General features: G+C 40.5%; 1 protein-coding gene across 1 annotated transcript; it reads right to left on the reverse strand.

The window, feature by feature from the left end:
- Nucleotides 1-17,375: 17,375 nt before the first annotated feature.
- On the reverse strand, nucleotides 17,376-18,294 carry LOC109215042. Its single transcript, XM_019379056.1, has 2 exons — nucleotides 17,960-18,294; nucleotides 17,376-17,772 (listed from the first exon to the last, which is right to left on the reverse strand). Exons 1-2 carry the CDS (start codon nucleotides 18,292-18,294, stop codon nucleotides 17,376-17,378), a joined length of 732 nt encoding a protein of 243 aa, XP_019234601.1.
- Between the last annotated feature and the right edge of the window lie 1,571 nt (nucleotides 18,295-19,865).

Raw genomic sequence — 19,865 nt, forward strand, 5'->3', positions numbered from 1 at the left:
CTCTCTGTTGTGATGGCCTTGCAAGAGTTAGAGTGAGGCCTGTGCATGTCATGGGGTGCAATGAGAGCATCCGATTCGTCGAATTTTTGACTAAGTCGATCAGGAAATGTTAATGTGGTCCGGTGAGTAAAGTGATGCGAGGTGTGAACTTCAGTAAGTTATGCAGCCATGTTTGGATATAGCATGTAGTGATTGTTATGGTGATCATATGTTGGAAACAGGTCGGGCATAGAATTCCAGATGTTGGAATTGGGCTCTAAGGCTTATTTGCTTGAATAAAAAGGAATATCTTCAGAATTGATCGAGCTGGTGTGCTCAACTGAGTTGTGGTAGCACGGTAAGGTGCATGAGGAGTTAAACATTGAATCATGGAACTGGAGGGTTTTGGGATCATTTCTTGCCACTGGCGGAGTTTGCTTACAACGATAGTTATCAGTCCAGCATTCAGATGGCGCCGTATGAGGCTTTATATGGTAGGAGGTGTAGATCTCCGGTGGGTTGGTTTGAGCCGGGTGAGACCAGCCTATTGGGCACAGAGTTAGTACAGGATGCATTGGAGAAGGTTAAGACGATTCAGGATAGACTCCGTACAGCCCAGTCCAGACAGAAAGAGTTACACGGGCAGGAAGGTTCGTGATGTTTCATATATGGTTGGTGAGTGGGTTCTGCTTCGGGTCTCGCCTATGAAAGGCGTCATGAGGTTTGGGAAGAAAGGAAAGTTGAGTCCGAGATTTATTGGCCCTTTTGAGATCTTGCGGCGAGTTGGGGAGGTTGCCTATGAGCTTGCCTTGCCTCCCAGTTTGGCCGGAGTTCATCCGGTATTTCATGTTTCGATGCTCCGGAGGTATCACGGTGATCCGTCGCATGTGTTGGATTTCAGTTTAGTCCAGTTGGACAAAGATCTATCCTATGTTGAGGAGCCAGTGGCTATATTGGACAGACAGATCAGGAAGTTGAGGTCAAAGAACATTGCTTCAGTGAAGGTTCAGTGGCGGGGTCAGCTGGCCGAGAGGCGACTTGGGAGACCGAGCGGGATATGCGCAGCCAGTACCCTCATCTTTTCACTACTTCAGGTATGTTCTCTATGCTCGTTCGAGGACGAACGAATGTTTAAGTGTAGGAGGATGTAACGACCCGGCCGGTCATTTTTGGAATTTACGCCCCGATCCCCCCTTAACTGCTTCCCCTAAGTTCATTTCTGCTATTTTGGTTTGCCGGGATGTTCGGTGTTAGGATTCGGAGTGTTTTGGACACTTAGTCCCTAAATGAGAGCTTAAGTGTTGAAAAATGGTCCGAAGTCGGAACAATGTGAAGACGGCCTCGGAATGGAAATCCGATGGTTTCGTTAGCTCCGTTAGGTGATTTCGGGGTTGGGAGCGTGTTTGGAATGTATTTTGGAAGCCCGTAGCTCAGTTAGACTTGAAATGCCGAAGTTTGAATTTTTGAAGTTTCCGGTCCGATAGTGAGTTTTTGATCTGAGGGTCAGATTGGAATTCCGGAAGTTGCAGTAGCTCTGTCATGTCATTTGGGATGTGTGTGCAAAATTTCAGGTCATTTGGACGTGTTTTGGTTAGGTTTTTGATCGAAATCGTATTTGGAAGGAATTTGAAGTTCTTAGGCTTGAATCTTTGATTAATTCGGGTTTCCGGCGTTGTTTTAGGTGTTTTCAAGATTGGTACAAGTTTGAATAAGGTATTAGGTGGTATTGGTGCTTTTGGTTGAGGTCCCGGGGGCCTCGGGATGATTCCGGGTGGTTAACGGAGGAAAATTTCTAAGTTTGCAGCAGCTGGTATTTTGTTCCTTCTGGTATTTTCGCTTCTGCGGCTTGGGAACCGCATAAGCGGAGCCGCAGAAGCGGCTCGCTCATCGCAGAAGCGAGTTTGGTCCCCCCCTCAGGAACCGCAGAAGCGGTTAAATTTTCCGCCTGAGCGGTTATTTATCCGCAGAAGCGGAGGTCTGGCCTTTTAAAAGAAGCCGCAGAAGCGGCCAGTGTTTCGCATAGGCGGGACCGCAGAAGCGGTCCCTAGACCGAAGAAGTGGCATTCACTGTACAAATATAGAAATTCGAGGGTTTTAATTTCATAAGTTGGAAAAATCAATTGAGAGCTCGGTTTTAGGCGATTTTGAGTGGGTTTCGAAGAGAAGATCACTGGGTAACGTTTCTTTGGTCCCTTTTTGTTATATTTCATCATTATATAGTTAAATACATCATTGGAATTCGAATTTAGGATAAAAAAATTGGATAATTTGGGGTAAAACTTCATTGCCTAAACTATTGAGTTTTGAGTGGGCATTTGACCTCCGATTTGGGAGATTTTTATATGGTTAGACTCGTGAGAGTACGAGGGTTCTAAAAATGTGAAAATTATTCGATTCCGAGACATTGGCCTGAAGGTCATTATGGTCATTTCACCTAATTTTACGCCGTAGCTTTGAATTTATTAGCAAAACCAGGTGTTTGCGATGTTATTTACGATGTGTAATTGAATTGAATAGATTTGAGCCATTTGGAGTCGGATACTCGTGCCAAGAGCGTGGTTTCTAGTTGATATTGAGCCGGTTCGAGGTAAGTGGCATGTCTAACCTTGTGTGGGGGACTTTTCCCCTTAGGACATGATCTTTGAATATTTGAATGCCTTGTACGTGAGGTGACGAGCGCGTACTTGAGCTAATTGTTGTAAACCCGTTTCTACTTGAAGTATTTAAATTGATATTTCATGTTTACTTGTTCATTTTAAACTGTAAGTTTATACCTGTGCTAGCTTAGAGACTCATGTTTATCTGGCTTACTTGCTAATTGTTTAGCTGTGCTATTTGTACTCTGTGGAGTATGTTAGGCTAGAATTTACTATTTCTTGTCCTGGTCTTTTAGCATTATTCTGAGATTATGAGTTGTTTGTTGTTGTGTGTTTAATTTGGGACTACGGGACGGCTTCCCGGGAGATCCCCCTGCACTTGAGATATTCTGGATTGAGGGTGCGGGATACCAAGAGATCCCTGGCACATGTGTTTCTATATATATACTGGGATACCAAGAGATCCCCGGCCTACTTATTGAGGATACCAAGAGATCCTCGGGATACTAAGAGATCCCTAGTGTATATGATGAGGATACCAAGAGATCCTCGGGATACCAAGAGATCCCTAGTGTATATGATGAGGATACCAAGAGATCCTCGGGATACCAAGAGATCCCCGGCTATTATTCCTTGTTGAGGGCAGTTTTCCTTGTATTGTTACCTTGCTTTCTATTACTGTTCTTCCTTATTTACCTGGTTTAGAATTCCCATTGTATACTTTATTTAAACTGTTTCTGTTATCTCATTATTTATTAGGTTATCTTAGTAGGGCCCTGACCTTCCTCGTCACTACCCAACCGAGGTTAGGCTTGGCACTTACTAAGTACCGCTGTGGTGTACTTATGCCCTTCCTGCGCATGTTTTTCATCTGCAGATCCAGGTACTTCCTCCCGGGTGTGTCATCCTCGTGGTGGAGAGTTCTAGCTGAGACTTGAGGTATATCTACTACGTCCGGAGACTAGGAGTCTCTACTCTATTCCGGCTTTAGCAGATAGTTCCTTTCTTTCCTTTCATGTTGTTAGACATTCTGGTGTAGAGCAGATCACTACATTCTACTAGCCTGTGTTTCCCGTGAGTTTCCGGGTTTTGGGATTTAGTTGTAGACTTACGCATATTTTTGAGTTGTTTAGGCCGAGTGGCCTTATATACAGTTGTTATTTCCGTATGTTCAGTTTTAATTAATTATTCCGCAAATGTTAATTTGTTATTCCGCACTGTTAGGCTTACCTAGTTGTAGGAACTAGGTGCCATCACGACATGTTCATGGAGGGTGAACTGGGGTCGTGACAGCAAACGTGTATGCTGAGGTTTTAATTCAGAGGAGAGGAAGATTCCGGGGTTGTGGTTGGTTTATCAATTCTATTAAGTTCACTAATCACACTCGTTAATCCAGTTTACCTATGGTTGCTAATTATCCGGATCGTTTATATGAATAGCTTGTTCCCACAATACTCCTCGCCTGTCCACAATATATCAATACTATATTACTATGATATTGAGTCTATCATGAACGAATATAATATGGTATTCAATTGAGCAAGACTGTTAGGTATATCCCTATCCTAACTGCAAAATCTTTTCCCGAGCCACGGGTTCAGAAAAAAGCTCTCTTTAATTTTACTCTAATCCAAACATGGCTTTCTCAAGCATAGAATAGATAGTAAGGTGAATTGGTAGCTACAACAATTCACAAGTTAAAACTAGTATTAATGAAACAACCACAAGATGATAATCATAATTAACAGAGATGTAATTTATAAACGTTAATAATCATGTCAACCACAACCCTAGAAACTAGAGTGCTTAGCCACTCATGTTCGTAGCAATAATTTTCCAAGTATTTTGCATAAACAAATTACAAATAAAAGATGAAGGAATGAAGAACTCGATGATTTTCTCCTCCAAGAATGTTCCCAACATATCTCCCCTTCAAAAGTCACGTTTTTCCTTCACAAGTCACGTCCTCCCACAAGTCACGTCCTCCCACAAGTCACGTCCCCCCACAAGTCACATCCTCCCCTCACAAAAGTGAGTTTAAAGACTATTTATATGGGATAGGGTTAGCATGGGGTGAAATAATACAAGCCCACTTTGAAACAACCTTTTTAGGTTAGATCGTTCACTCTCTTGTGCGCACGCGAGAGTGAACGAGCAAAGTTCTTCTCTTTTTCTTTCTCTTCTAGGTCTCTCGTGAATTTCCATGCCTCTTTGCTATACTTCGCTATTTCTTTTCAAGATTTTCCTCAGTAGCTTGTTCACTCTCTCGTGTGCACGCGAGAGTGAACGAGTAAAGTCCTTCTTGTGTCTTTTGATACCGAATCAACTTCTTTTACTCACATTTCGTCCAACTTGCTCCTACACATAAGAATGCATGTAATGAGCATAATTCACTACGAAAACTCATGTAACCTACCGTAACCACACAAGTTATGAGATGAAAGTACACCGAAAAATATGCATTTTTGGCCGTTTATCAACACCCCCACACTTAAACTCTTGCTCTTTCGCGAGCAAGTTTCTACACTTTACAACGACATGGCCTTTTTAAACAACTCTCATAGCTCATCATGCCAAGTATATTTAAAATTGACTAAGCACAATAGTGTAACATCCTCACCTCAAAATTTGACTCACAAGCACCACACATTTTTCGCAACCCGCTCACTTACTCTAACATAGAGGTCAACGACATTACCTTTCCTTCATGAATCAAGTGCCCTCACACAACAAAAGAGAGTAGTTCCACACACATAAAATTCAGGAACAATTAGGAACTCAAAATAGAAAGATTTCATACACTCTCAGAAACAACATTCATATGCCACAAAAGATGAACCACAGGCTTGCCCGTAGTGTACTACTCTACTAATCGAGCTCATTTAGTCAAGGATCAATAAGGACTTTATTTGGTTGTAATGTAGGCTGCGGGACGGGTAGATACATTTAGATATATGGGTGACTACACCTCCCTAAGCACTTTAATACGTACACTTTAACACTTAAAACCACATACTTATGTCAAACCATAGCTCCACCTTCACATCAATATAAATTAACTCCATACTTCTTTAAGCACAATTACATCAAGAGTCACCACTATCAAGGAATATTTTTCACACAGTACAACTACCTTTTTTTTCAACTCAAGTGGCTCTTACTTTTGCACAACGTGCACCTTTATCCTTATTTCATTGGTTCCACTCGAAAGCCAAACCAGCACCCCACACTTTAACTTTTACAAAGTTCATTACAATTCAAGTGCTCATGAGAGGTGAAAAGGTTCAAATAGATAGTTAATTCAAACAAATGGGTAAGGCGTGTAATGTGGTTGCCAAAGAAACATTACAGGCTCAAAGGGTTAACTACGATACATAACAATTATGCGGGTAAAATATATATATATATATATATATATATATATATATATATATATATATATATATATATATATATCTGGCTCAACAAAGAAACGCCTATATCACTTCCAAGACTGAACAAAACTACTATTTTGCTTTGCAAACACACGGGGCAAGTTCTAGACATATGCAACGCATAGAATGACACACAAACCTCACACACACATGGCACATAACTCACTCAGGATTGGAATCATCAAGACACTCCAGTCAAAGCAGTTAAGCAAAGTTACGGCCATACAATTTAAGGTTCTTCTACAAGAGTCAAAAATTGAGCCTAAGCATCACAACCAAAGTACTCACTATTCTCAAGGCATAAAGAAATCAAGAGATATTGCTTCAATTCCGATCACAGCACAATGGCTCCTATTCCTAAAAAATAAAAGTAACTACACCCGGTTCTAACAAAACCCTTGGAAAAGAACTGCGGCACAAAGAAAAACCAAAGAGGAATTATTACACTACCTACAAAGAAAATCATTTTTTTAATTGGACTTTAATCCCTCAAGAAAGATGTCCACAAAATCCATCGGAAAGAGTCCAAATTTTCTGATTTTTTCTTCTCAATTTTTGTTTTTTTAAAATCACTACACTAAAAAGGAATATTACAATTAAGCTAGGATAGCATAGAAAATCACCCAAACAATCTCCTCACCCCACACTTAAAATTGTGCAATGTCCTCAATGCACATTATAAATAATAAGAGTGTAAAAGAGACTCCCTGGTAGGCCAAAGGCCGAAGAATTAGCAGCTCACGGGTACTCAGACTTCCCCCGGGTATGGTCCTTTGTCTGGGCACCTCACACTTAGTTCTCACCATCAAGCTTGTCACACCTCCTTTTTAACTACTACACCCCGAAAAGGGACATAATAAAGGGAGTTTTTCCAATTAAAGGACAATCGAAATGGGATTTATTTTATTAAGAGATTCAGAGTCGCCAATTGGGAGATTTATGGTGTCCCAAGTCACCGGTTTGAATCCCGAATCGAGGGAAGGGTTTGACTCTGTTTAACAGTCGCGAACCAAAAATCCGGGTAAGGAATTTTGTTTACCCGGGAGAAGGTGTTAGGCATTCCCGAGTTCCGTGGTTCTAGCACGGTCGCTCAACTACTATATTTGGCTAAATTATCTGATTTTAATACAGTTTGAACCTATGTGCAATTTTAAATTTTAACCGCTTTTATTTAATTTTTAAAGAAGATTAAACGTCGTTTAAAATATGTCTTCGGATCGCGTCACATGAAATGCACCCGCAATCTGAAACACATTTTATTCAACGTTTTAGGATTTGGATTTGGTTCACATGAAATGCGCACCCAAGTTTAAGAAGGTAATATTATTAAAAGGCGTGCCTAAAGCAACTAACGTGTTGTTAACTTTGCGGGAGGCCATGGAATATATTTTCTAAATGGCACGTCCCGAGTTCTAAGTATTTTTAAGGAAATGGTTAGTGAGGGCCACGCAATTTATCATTTTATTTTGCGCGGCACACCTCAATTTATTTTTTCAAGGACATCCTGAAGGGGAACTAATATTATCTATTAAGGGTTGTCTCTACAACAAAAACTTAATTTGTCAACATTATGAACTAACTAACATCATGGTATTCAAGTAAATTCGGGCCCTAAGCTCAAGTCCAAACTCGAACAAGGGCGATCTCCATTACTGAAGAAACCCTTAGCTCGAGTCCGCTACTTAACTTGAAGGGCCCAAAGCCTTTTATTTAACTTTACCATCATTAAACCCAAACGGTGATTCAAAACCTGATGCATTGGGCTCAAGACCAGCCCAGCCATAATGAAGGGAAGCTGACAAAGGGCCGGTCCAGAAAAAAAACAACACTGAAACTGGGACTCAAGATCAGGTCCCTATCAGTCCACAATTAGCAAAAGATTCGATTCAAAGGTTGGTAATGATTGGGCTTATCATTATGCAACTGGGCCAGCGTCAGGCCCAGTCCTCGCGCTCCAAATAATATAGGCAAACGCAGACGAAGTCAGTACTGATACATGAATGTGAGATCAATGATTTGGTTTCTTAATTTAAAACTTTCGACATAAAAATGTCAATCCGAACTCATAGACCAGCTTCTTTTAGAATTCACTTTGCAGATGGTGGATGAACAACAAGGATACATATTTTTAAGAAAAATATGCGAATGATTTGGATTTTATCTTTTACAGACCTCAAATCTCTAATCAAGTGCCTTCAAGACTAATTTATGGGACTTAAACACAAAAACATAGAATTATTTCCAACACCTATTAAACCACAGAAGCAAGGATAATATAAGCACACTCAATAATTCTACAATTAATTCTAGATCCACGTAAAACTCAAACTGACATTTGAAACATGATAATAAGACTTTGAGTCACTTGAAGATTCGTACACAATAACAGTGGTAGAATTAACAAGTTCCAAATCCATTTCTACATTCAAACTAATATTGACTTGCAGAACCCATCTATACTACTGGAATTGTAATGAACAAATAAGACATGTCATAGTCCAATCAGTCCATAATTAGTTACAATGGAAATCTAGCTAAATCAGTGAAACTACTTGAAACACAATGGATCAACTAAACACATATCAACAGGAGATATCACGCATAGCTTTCATTCCATTTCCAATTTGAGAGCCACATCAAAACAAGTCCAGAATGTGTACCTGGAAACTTGACAGAAAACAAAGGGTGGGTGATCAGCACATATGCAGTAAAACCAACAGCAACCAGCTAACCAAAACTCAGCTCCAAACCAGAGATCACACAGTAAACCCCAGAAAATGATGAACAAACAAACAAACCGGCCAAACTTTGAAACAAAACCCTTTGATGAATCAAGTCAAATCACTTCTCCTTTGAATGAAGTTAAACCATTTCAGAAATAAAAGGAGGATGTCAGTGAATCTGATGGAACAGTACAACCCTTTTTTTTTTGTATTTTTCAGCTTCTTAAATTCTGTCTGTTTTCAGCTATTGAAATTCTCCAAATCTGATCTTTCTAAAACCTTTTAAATGTGTAAAAACCTTTTAAAAGAGTGAANCATGAACAATGGCACCTAACTCAAGATCATGGATAGGATAATTCAAGTTTTAACCATCAAAAGACCTGAAATAACCTAGAAACCCCTCCCTAGAAGCTTCCATTTCATTATTAAAAGATTCCCTATGTTGAACTACCTAAATTATCCCTTTCAATTCTGAGAATTACCCCTTAAAACTTGCACGGTCAACTGGTCAAGCTAATTGAGCCATAGACCCTGAAACCCTAAATGGGCGAGACTGCATTTGCCCAAACAAAGAGGCCCGAAATCTAACAAAACAAACGACACAAAGGCCACATTAAAGAACTAACCAATCTAAATTTATAACAGATAATTAATTGTGGACCTAAACTCACTGACTAGCCAATTAAACTGATGATGAAACATTAAAGTTTATTAATACAACCTACTAAAACAAACAACAAACAACAAGAAAAATAGAGTGGATTGAGAAACTAACTAGTTCAATTAACAGAGGAATATGAAAAGGACCCAATCCGGGCCCAGAGACCCACATGAATTCTGACCCGCCCAAGAGAAAAGGAACGAGGGGGAAACTGCACCAGTTGAAAGAAAATCACAAGGGATGAAAGAGAACTTACCCTTTAGAAAGAAACGAACCCGGGACTCGAACCTTTGATTTTGTTCCCAAATAACGTTAACCATTTGTTCTTGGCAAGAACAAACAGACATCGTTATTAAGGAATGGAACCAAGCCAAAACGCGAGAAGGGCAGAGCAGAGATCCACATGCAACGGCTTAGAACTTGGATCTCTAGAAGTTCCGATTTTGGATTCCAAACTCGAGAGACCTAAGGCGGATATGAGAGGAGTGAGAGGGTCTAGGGGTGTGGTTTTGAGGCTATTCTGAGGCGGCGGCGGCAGCGCGTGGGTATGGCGGTGTTAGGGTTCATCTGTGATAGAGGAGATGAAAGAGGGAGATGAAGTACTTGTTTGGTCGTATGGTTAGGCTGGGCATTTGGACAATTATATTAAATATGGGGGAAGTATCTACAGCCGTCAGATGAGATTAAATAGAGGGTCAAGATCCATTTTAAATTCTGAACTCAAAACGACGTCGTCTGGAAGGCCTGAGAGACTGATGTTTGGACCGGGTATTAGCGAGTTTGGGCCATGGAATTGGGCGGGTTGATGGGGAAAATGCATTGGGCCGAGCAAATTTAAAAGACTGCCCCAGAAATTCCTTTCTCTTCTTCTTTTATTTCTAATTCTTTTCAATTTTCTAATTTCAAATCAAAATTTTAAACAATTCTTTTTCCTCCTCCCTTTTCACAAATTAAAACTAAAATCCTAAGTTAAGTCATAAAACTAATAATTACCACAACTAATTAATTAGATAAGAACTACTCAAAAATCAAAAAATTAAAATTAAAAGGTCCAAAATAACTATTTTTGTGATTTTCCTTCTTTGTAAAATAAATACTTACTAATTAATTCTTAAAAATGCAAAGTCAAACCCTAAAAGCAAATGTCACACATTTTTTTTGTATTTTCCTTAATTAAATAAAATAAACATGCGCACACAAATGCAAACAATTAACAGAAAATGCCGTGAAAATCCACAAAATTGCAAACACTGAGAGAAATTATTTTCTTTTGAATTTCTGGGAGTAATTCATATAGGGCAAAAATCACGTGCTCACAGCTGCCCCTCTTTGCTCGGAAACACGAAGAGTTTTCGTCCAAAGATAAGTGAGCAAATACGAGCGATATTTGCCCGTTTGAATACTCCGTGTGAAGCATTTTTGAAAAGTTTGACCGCACCCCGCTTCTGAGGTTGCCTACATATCCTTGGCTAAAAAGGAATCAGGTCAGTGTAGTTCGGGAAGGTCTGGTAGCTGGGACTACCATGAAGTTGTGGTTTCACTGTTGCTGATGCTGCTGTTACTGCTTACTGAACCCCCTTATTACACCGTGTCAAAATAAAAGAAGCTAGACTAAGCTATGATCTATGAATTACAAAAGATCCTATCTGTATCTTCAAACTTGCTCTTGTGGTTCTTGTTGCCTTGTTGACTTATATTCTCCAGTGGAATTCCTTTGTTGTTGCCTGGAATTGTGATATGAGATGTTTTGCCATTTTTCCGAGTGATGCTTGGCTGCTGAAATTTGAAATATATGCCTCTATTCTCTAGGCGGGCTCCTGGCTGCTAAACTTGAAATATCTCTGTTCTCCAAGCAGGCTCCTGATTGCTAAACTTGAAATGTATGCCTCTATTCTCCAGGCGGGCTCCTGATTGCTAAAACTTGAAATAAATGCCTCTGTTCTCCAGGCGGGCTCCTGATTGCTAAAACTTGAAATAAATGCCTTTGTTCTCCAGGCGGGCTCCTGATTACTAAAACTTGAAATATGTGCCTCTGTTCTCCAAGCGGGCTCCTGATTGCTAAAACTTGAAATAAATGCCTCTGTTCTCCAGGCGGGCTCCTGACTGCTAAAAAACTTGAAATAAATTGTTCTCCAAGCGGGCTCCTGATTGCTAAAACTTGAAATAAATGCCTCTGTTCTCCAGGCGGGCTCCTGATTGCTAAAACTTGAAATAAATGCCTCTGTTCTCCAGGCGGGCTCCTGATTGCTAAAACTTGAAATAAATGCCTCTGTTCTCCAGGCGGGCTCCTGATTGCTAAAACTTGAAATAAATGTCTTTGTTCTCCAGGCGGGCTCCTGATTGCTAAAACTTGAAATAAATGCCTCTGTTCTCCAGGCGGGCTCCTGATTGCTAAAACTTGAAATAAATGTCTTTGTTCTCCAGGGGGGCTCCTGATTGCTAAAACTTGAAATAAATGCCTCTATTATCCAGATGGGCTCCTAACTGCTAAAACTTGAAATGTATACCTCTGTTCTCCAGGCGGGCTCCTGATTGCTGAAACTTGAAATAAATGCCTCTGTTCTCCAGGCGGGCTCCTGATTGCTAAAACTTGAAATCAGTGCCTCTGTTCTCCAGGCGGGCTCCTGATTGCTAAAACATGAAATAAATGCCTCTGTTCTCCAGGCGGGCTCCTGATTGCTAAAACTTGAAATAAATGCCTCTGTTCTCCAGGCGGGCTCCTGATTGCTAAAACTTGAAATAAATGCCTCTATTCTCCAGGCGGGATCCTGATTGCTAAAACTTGAAATAAATGCCTCTGTTCTCCAGGCGGGCTCCTGATTTCAACAATAATAGACAAACAAAGAAGAATTTTCTGCCCCAGTTTGGTGACTGGGCGCATCGTGTTATCGAATATTACTAGAAATTGAAAGCTAAAATCCTGAATTGTACTTCCTCTGTTCTCCAGGTGGGCGCCTGACTGCTGAACTTAAAATGTATTCCCTTGTTCTCGAGGTGGGCGCCTGATTGCTGAATCTTGAAATGTATTCCCTTGTTCTCCAGGTGGGCGCCTGATTGCTAAAATTTGAAATGTATTCCCTTGTTCTCCAGGTGGGCGCCTGACTTCAACAAAACAACGAAAATTTTCTGCCCCAGTTTGGTGGCTGGGCGCATCATGTTACCAAATGTTGCTAAAATTTGAAAGCTAAAACCTGAATTATACTTCCCTTGTTCTCCAGGTAGGTGCCTGACTGCTGAACTTGAAATGTATTCCCTTGTTCTCCAGGTGGGCGCCTGATTGCTGAAAATTGAAATGTATTCCCTTGTTCTCCAGGTGAGCGTCTGATTGCTGAACTTGAAATGTGTTCCCTTGTTCTCCAGGTGGGCGCCTGATTGCTGAACTTGAAATGTATTCCCTTGTTTTCCAGGTGGGCGCCTGATTGCTGAANATCCGGGCCCAGAGACCCACATGAATTCTGATCCGCCCAAGAGAAAATGAACGAGGGGAAACTGCACTAGTTGAAAGAAAATCACAAGGGATGAAAGAGAACTTACCCGTTTAGAAAGAAACGAACCCGGGACTCGAACCTTTGATTTTGTTCCCAAATAACTTTAACCATTTGTTCTTGGCAAGAACAAACAGACATCGTTATTAAGGAATGGAACCAAGCCAAAATGCGAGAAGGGTAGAGCAAAGATCCACATGCAACGGCTTAGAACTTGGATCTCTAGAAGTTCTGATTTTGGATTCCAGACTCGAGAGACCTAAGGCGAATATGAGAGGAGTGAGAGGGTCTAGGGGTGTGGTTTTGAGGCTATTCTAAGGCGGCGGCGGCGGCGGCGGCGCGTGGGTATGGCGGCGTTAGGGTTCATCTGTGATAGAAGAGATGAAAGAAGGAGATGAGGTACTTTTTTGGTCGTATGGTTAAGCTGGGAATTTGGACAATTATATTCAATATGGGGGAAGTATCTACAGCCGTCAGATGAGATGAAATAGAGGGTCGAGATCCATTTTAAATTCTGAACTCAAAACGACGTCGTCTGGAAGGCCTGAGAAACTGACGTTTGGACCGGGTATTAACGAGCTTGGGCCATGGAATTGGGCGGGTTGATGGGGAAAATTCATTGGGCTGAGCAAATTTAAAAGACTGGCCCAGAAATTCCTTTCTCTTCTTCTTTTATTTCTAATTCTTTTCAATTTTCTAATTTCAAATCAAAATTTTAAACAATTGTTTTTCCTCCTCCCTTTTCACAAATTAAAACTAAAATCCTAATTTAAGTCATAAAACTAAATAATTACCACAACTAATTAATTAGAGAAGAACTACTCAAAAATCAAAAAATTAAAAATAGAAGGTGCAAAATAACTATTTTTGTGATTTTCCTTCTTTGTAAAATAAATACTTACTAATTAATTCTTAAAAATGCAAAGTCAAACCCTAAAAGCAAATGCCACACATTTTTTTTGTATTTTTCCTTAATTAAATAAAATAAACATGCGCACACAAATGCAAACAATTAACAGAAAATGCCGTAAAAATTCACAAAATTGCAAACGCTGAGAGAAATTATTTTGTTTTGAATTTCTGGGAGTAATTCATATAGGGCAAAAATCACGTGCTCACAAAGCTCACTTTTGCACTCTTCCAATGGCTTTGTTTCCTATGCTTATAATCCTATAAAGTAAAAACAGACATTACAAAAATAATATAATAAAAATAAACATAAAAGAAAGCAGTAAAGCTGGGTTTCCTCCCAATAAGAGCCTAATTTAACGTCGCTGCATGACACAAAATCTCGTCTAATCATTGGCAAGTAACACCTTCAACTTCTGATAATCAAAGTCACCTCCATAATAGTGCTTTACTCTATGTCCGTTCACTAAGAACGTTCTCTCGCCACCTAATATGCGCAGCTCAAATGCACCATATGGAGTGACTCTCACTACCTCAAACGGACCCGACCATCTCAATTTGAGCTTCCCCGGAAAGAGTCTCAACCTCGAATGGAACAAGAGAACCAATTGGTCCGGTTCGAACTCGCGATGACGGTATGCTTATCATGCCAGCGCTTGATCTTTTCTTTATATAACTTGGCATTCTCATACGCGTGCAAGCGAAACTCATCAAGCTCGTTCAATTGCATCAACTGATTTCTACCCGCTAACTCTGCATCAAAGTTCAGCTTCTTTATCGCTCAATAGGCCTTTTGCTCAAGTTCCACCAATAAATGACATGCCTTCCCATAAATGAGCTTGTACGGGGAGGTTCTGATTGGAGTTTTGTAGGCGGTCCGGTATGCCCATAGAACATCATCAAGCTTTGCAGCCCAATCTTTCCTACTTGCACTAACCGTCTTATCCAGGATATGCTTTATCTCTCTATTTGACACTTCAACTTGTCCACTAGTCTGAGCATGGTAAGCGGTTCAACCTTATGTTTAACCCCGTATTTCGCTAAGACATTGTCCAATAGCTTGTTACAGAAATGGGTGCCCCCTTGTCATCACTCTCGGGGTGCCGAACCTTGTAAAGATATGCTTTTTTCACAAAGTTGACCACAACCTTGGCATCATTGGTAGGAAGAGAAATGGCCTCCACCCACTTCGACACATAATCAACGCCACCAAAATGTACTTACACCCACTAGACGAGGGAAACAAACCCATAAAATCAATTCCCCACACATCAAAGATTTCAACCTTTATAATACCATGCAATGGTATCTCATACCTTTTCGTAATTGTTCCCGTTCTCTGGAACCTATCACACCTCCTCACGAACTCATGGGCATCTTTAAACACCCTAGGCCAATTGAAACCCAAGTGCAACACCTTGGCTGCCGTTTTGTCACCCGCATGATGACCACCATAAGGCGACGCGTAACAGCTATGTAAGATTACATTTATTTCAAATTCGGGTACACATCTTCTCATTAACTAATCAATACAAGATTTGAACAGAAACGGCTCATTCCACACATATGATCTCACATCTCGCAAGAACTTCTTTTTAGCATGAGGTTCAAGATCAGGCAGCATTTTTCCACTTGCGGATATTTTTCAAAATCTGCATACCATGGAACCTCCCTAGCAATAATGGCCAACAATTGCTCATCCGGAAATGTTTCTTTGATGACATCTCCCTCAGCTATATGATTCCGAGTATCTAACCTGGACAAGTGATCAGCCACTTGATTCTCTATTCCTTTACGGTCTCGGATCTCCAAGTCAAATTCCTGCAAGAGTAAAACCCAATGGATTAGCCTTTGTTTAGGATCTTTCTTTTCAAAAAAATACCTGATGGATGCATGGTCTGTTTAGACGATGACATTGGTGCCAACCAAATAGGCCCGAAATTTATCGAACGCCCACATTACAGCAGCAACTCCTTTTCTGTCACAGTATAACTTATTTGAGTAGGAGTGAGAGTCTTATTTGTGTAGTAAATGGTGTGAAATATTTTTCTCCTTCTCTGGCCCAATACGACCCCAATTGCACCATCACTAGCGTCACACATCAGTTCAAATGGCTCGTTCTAGTTAGGAGCCACTATGATTGGTAAACTCACTAACTTCTCTTTCAGCTCCTTGAATGCTTTCAGACAAGCATCGTCAAACTTGAAGGGCACATCCTTCTCTAACAACCTGCACAAAGGAGAGGAAATTTCATAAATCGGCAATAAAAACCTGCATGTCCCAGAAAACTCCTAACTCCTTTCACTGAAACGGTGGTGGAAACTTTTCAATTGCTTCCACCTTAGCCTTGTCAACTTTCGGTGCATCTTTGGACACCTTGTGCCCCAGCACTATACCTTCATGTACCATAAAATAGTACTTTTCCCAATTCAGTACCAGGTTAGTCTCCTCACACCTAGCAAGCACTTTAGCAAGATTGGTTAAGCATTCATCAAAAGAAGGCCCAAATGCAGAAAAATCATCCGTAATGACCTCCATAAACCGTTCCACCATATCGGTGAAAATAGCCATCATACACCTTTGAAAAGTCGCAGGTGTATTACATAACCCGAATGGCATTCTCTTAAATGCATAAGTGCCATAAGGGCATGTAAAAGTGGTCTTTTCTTGATCTTCCAGGGCAATAGCAATCTGATTATACCCCGAATAGCCATTAAGGAAACAATAGTTTCCTGTTCGGATAACCTGTCAAGCATTTGATCAATGAAGGGGAGAGGGAAGTGATCTTTTCGTGTAGCATTATTCAACTTCCTATCATCTATGCATATTCGCCAACCAGTCACAGTCTTAGTTGGGATTAATTCATGTTGTTCATTCACTACAACAGTCATACCCCCTTTTAGATACACATTGAACAGGGTTTACCCATTTACTATCGGAGATAGGAAATACTATACCTGCGTCGAGCCTTTTAATCACATCTTTCCTTACCACCTCTTTCATGATTGAATTTAGGCGGCATTGATGTTCCACGCTAGGCTTGTGTCCCTCCTCCATGAGTATTTTGTGCATGCAGAATGCATGGCTAATACCCTTTATGTCAGACATTGTCCAACCAATGGCATGTTTGTGCTCCCTCAGCACCCTTAAGAGCTTTTCTTCCTGCAATTTAGACAAATGAGAAGAAACAATCACAGGTAAAGTGTTAGAACTTCCCAAATATGCATAATGAAGATGAGATGGTAAGGGTTTAAGTTCCAGTTTTGGAGTCTCCTTGACTGAAGGTTTAGGGGGCGGGCCGATTGGCCTATCTAGAGGCTCAAATGGGGATCCTTCTCTTATGTATTCGCAAGTTGCATCCAATATTTGCAACATCTCCTCAACCTCTTCTTCAAGTTCCAAGTGATTGAACAACATCAATGCCTTTTCCAGTGCATCATTTTTAAACTCACTTGGCTCTACGGCTGGTTCATTTATCTCCACCACAGAAATCATGGCCAGGTCCTCGTATGACGAGGCAACTGAATGGCTCGATATACATTGAAGACTGCTTCTTCATTGTCCACCCTCAGGATCATCTTACCTTCTCAGACTTTGATAATTGCATCTCTAGTGGCGAAGATGATAGGAACTAACTCATCAGCCTCGTAGTCCAGGATGATAAAATCTGCATGGAAAATAAACTTCCCAATTTGCAGCAAGACGTCCTCAATTATCCCCTCAGGATAAACATAAGATATATCAGCTAGCTGTAGCATCACCGTGGAAGGTCTCGGAGCTCCTAATCCCAATTGTCTGAACATTGACAACGGTATCAAATTGATACTTGCACCTAAATCACACAAGGCTCTATCCACATCAATTTCACCAATCCTCATGGGGATGGTAAAACTACCCGGATCCTTAAGCTTTTGTGGAAGCTTATGTTGAATCACAGAAGTGCACTCCTCAGTAAGTGCGACGGTCTCGAACTCAGTTAACCACCTTTATTTGCCACTATATCCTTAATATATTTTGCATATTTTGAGACCTCAGGGAGCATGTCAACCAAAGGGATGTTCAAGTGTATCTGCTTCAGCATATCTAGAAATTTGTAAAATGTGTGGTTATTATTCTTCTTTCACATCTTTGAGGAAAAGGGGGTGGCACCCTCTCTAATGTATGCTCAGACTCTATTTTGTTTTTCTCATCTACCTCTACAGGTTTTGGCACTTTTTCTTCTTCAATCCCAAACGACTCATTTTTCTTCTTAGGCACTTCTACCAACTCTCTCCCATTTCTCAACGTCAATGCATTGACTTGAGAATTTTTCTCTGTATCACTTGGAAGAGCTCCAACAAGTCTAATATTCTGATTGTTAGCCATTTGCCCAAACTGCCTCTCTAAATTTCTAAACTCTGTGCGTAATTGTTGATTGTCTATCAAGAGCTTTTTCATCATGTCAGTCAAACTCTCTTTTGCTTGTTGTGGTGGTTTAGGTGGCTGATTGTAGTTAGCTTGAGGCATGTTATTCTGATTCTACCCCAAGAGAAGTTAGGATGATTCCTCCAGTTCGGATTGTATGTGTTACCATTTTTTATTCATCGGCCCTCTAGCTTGTTGCCCAACATAGTAGATGGATTCAGGATTCACGGGGCATATGTAACTTGTGTGACCTTCACCACATAACTCGCAGCAAGTAGACATCTGTTGCACATGTTGCATCTGTTGTGCTGGGTGCATTGTCATTTTATTAATCTGATTTGCTAATCTCGCTATATCTGCCCTCATGGCTGAGAAATCACCAAGCTCAATCACACCTACTACCTTTTGTTTAAGTGTTCTTCGTGGTTCCCCATCTTCTTTCCAATTACTGTCATTAGTAGTGAAATTGTTTAGCAGGATCTGGATCTCACTATACGGTCTTTCCATGCAACTACCCCCACATGCTGAGTCAAGATTCATCTTTGATGCCTCGTCCAACCCATCAACGAAAGTGTGACCCAATACCTCATCAGTTTGACAATGATGCGGGCAGTCTCTGAGTAGCTACTTGTATCTTTCTCAAGCGTGATGAAGAGTCTCGCCATATCATTGTTGAAACCCAAGAATCTGGCTCTTCAGCGACTTTGTCTTCTTAGTGGGAAAAACTTGATTAAGATTTTCTTTGCTAGATCATCCCAAGTGTTGATTGAGTTTGCAGGCTCCTTTGTCAACAATTCCTTAGCTTCCCCCATCAATGAAAAGGGAAACAATGTCAGCTTGACATAGTCCTTGGAAACGTTTGGATAATTATAAGTGTCCGTAATTTCCAGGATGTTCTTAATATGCCTCTAGGGATCTTCATGAGATAGACCCACATACTGCCCGGTGGACTGAATCAGTTGTACCGTGTAATGTTTTAGTTCAAAGTGACCCGTGATATCGGGCTTCACAATAGCCTGAGTCATATTAGCAAGATCGGGCCATGCTGCTTCTATCACCGGACGCTCTTCATTACCTGCCATCTCTATTGGTTGTGGTTGAACTACAATGTCCAACTCTCTTTCTATTCCAGTTCTAGCTTCGACTTCCCTCCTCACTCTGTGAAGTGTCGCTCGATTTCAGGATCAAGAGGAAGGAGATTGTTTGCACTTCTACTCTTCCTCATTCAAGAGAAGAGCTTGCGTTATCACAAATAAGGCAAACTAAAAATTAAAACTTGAACAAATAACGAATAAAATCTTAACTTAAATAAACAATCAACAACAAAGTCCCCGGCAACAACGCCAAAAAATTGTTGGTTCCCCAAGTACACGCAAGTTTACGTGGTCGTCAAGTAATAAAGTGACTCAATAGTCGGATGTCAAACCCATAGAGACTTAGGTTGATCGTTAACTAAGCAAACTAAAATTATTTAATTGTCCAAGGTAATCAAGAGTGATGTTTTTCTATTAATCTACTATTGCGGAAATTAAACATGTAACAACTAATTTATCTAGAATGCAAACGTGTATGCTGAGGTTTTAATTCAGAGGAGAAGAAAATTCCAGGGTTGTGGTTGGTTTATCAATTCTATTAGGTTCACTAATCACACCCGTTAATCCAAATTATCTATG

This window comes from Nicotiana attenuata, unplaced genomic scaffold (assembly GCF_001879085.1).
Source record: "Nicotiana attenuata strain UT unplaced genomic scaffold, NIATTr2, whole genome shotgun sequence".
In the NCBI taxonomy this organism is placed as follows: domain Eukaryota; kingdom Viridiplantae; phylum Streptophyta; class Magnoliopsida; order Solanales; family Solanaceae; genus Nicotiana; species Nicotiana attenuata.

Coding starts and splice junctions, on each gene's coding strand:
- LOC109215042 (XM_019379056.1), bottom strand. CDS start 18,294: ATGCCTCAAGCTAACTACAATCAGCCACCTAAACCACCACAACAAGCA. Junction 17,773..17,959: donor GATGAGAAAAACAAAATAGA/GTCTGAGCATAC, acceptor TGGCAAATAAAG/GTGGTTAACTGAGTTCGAGA.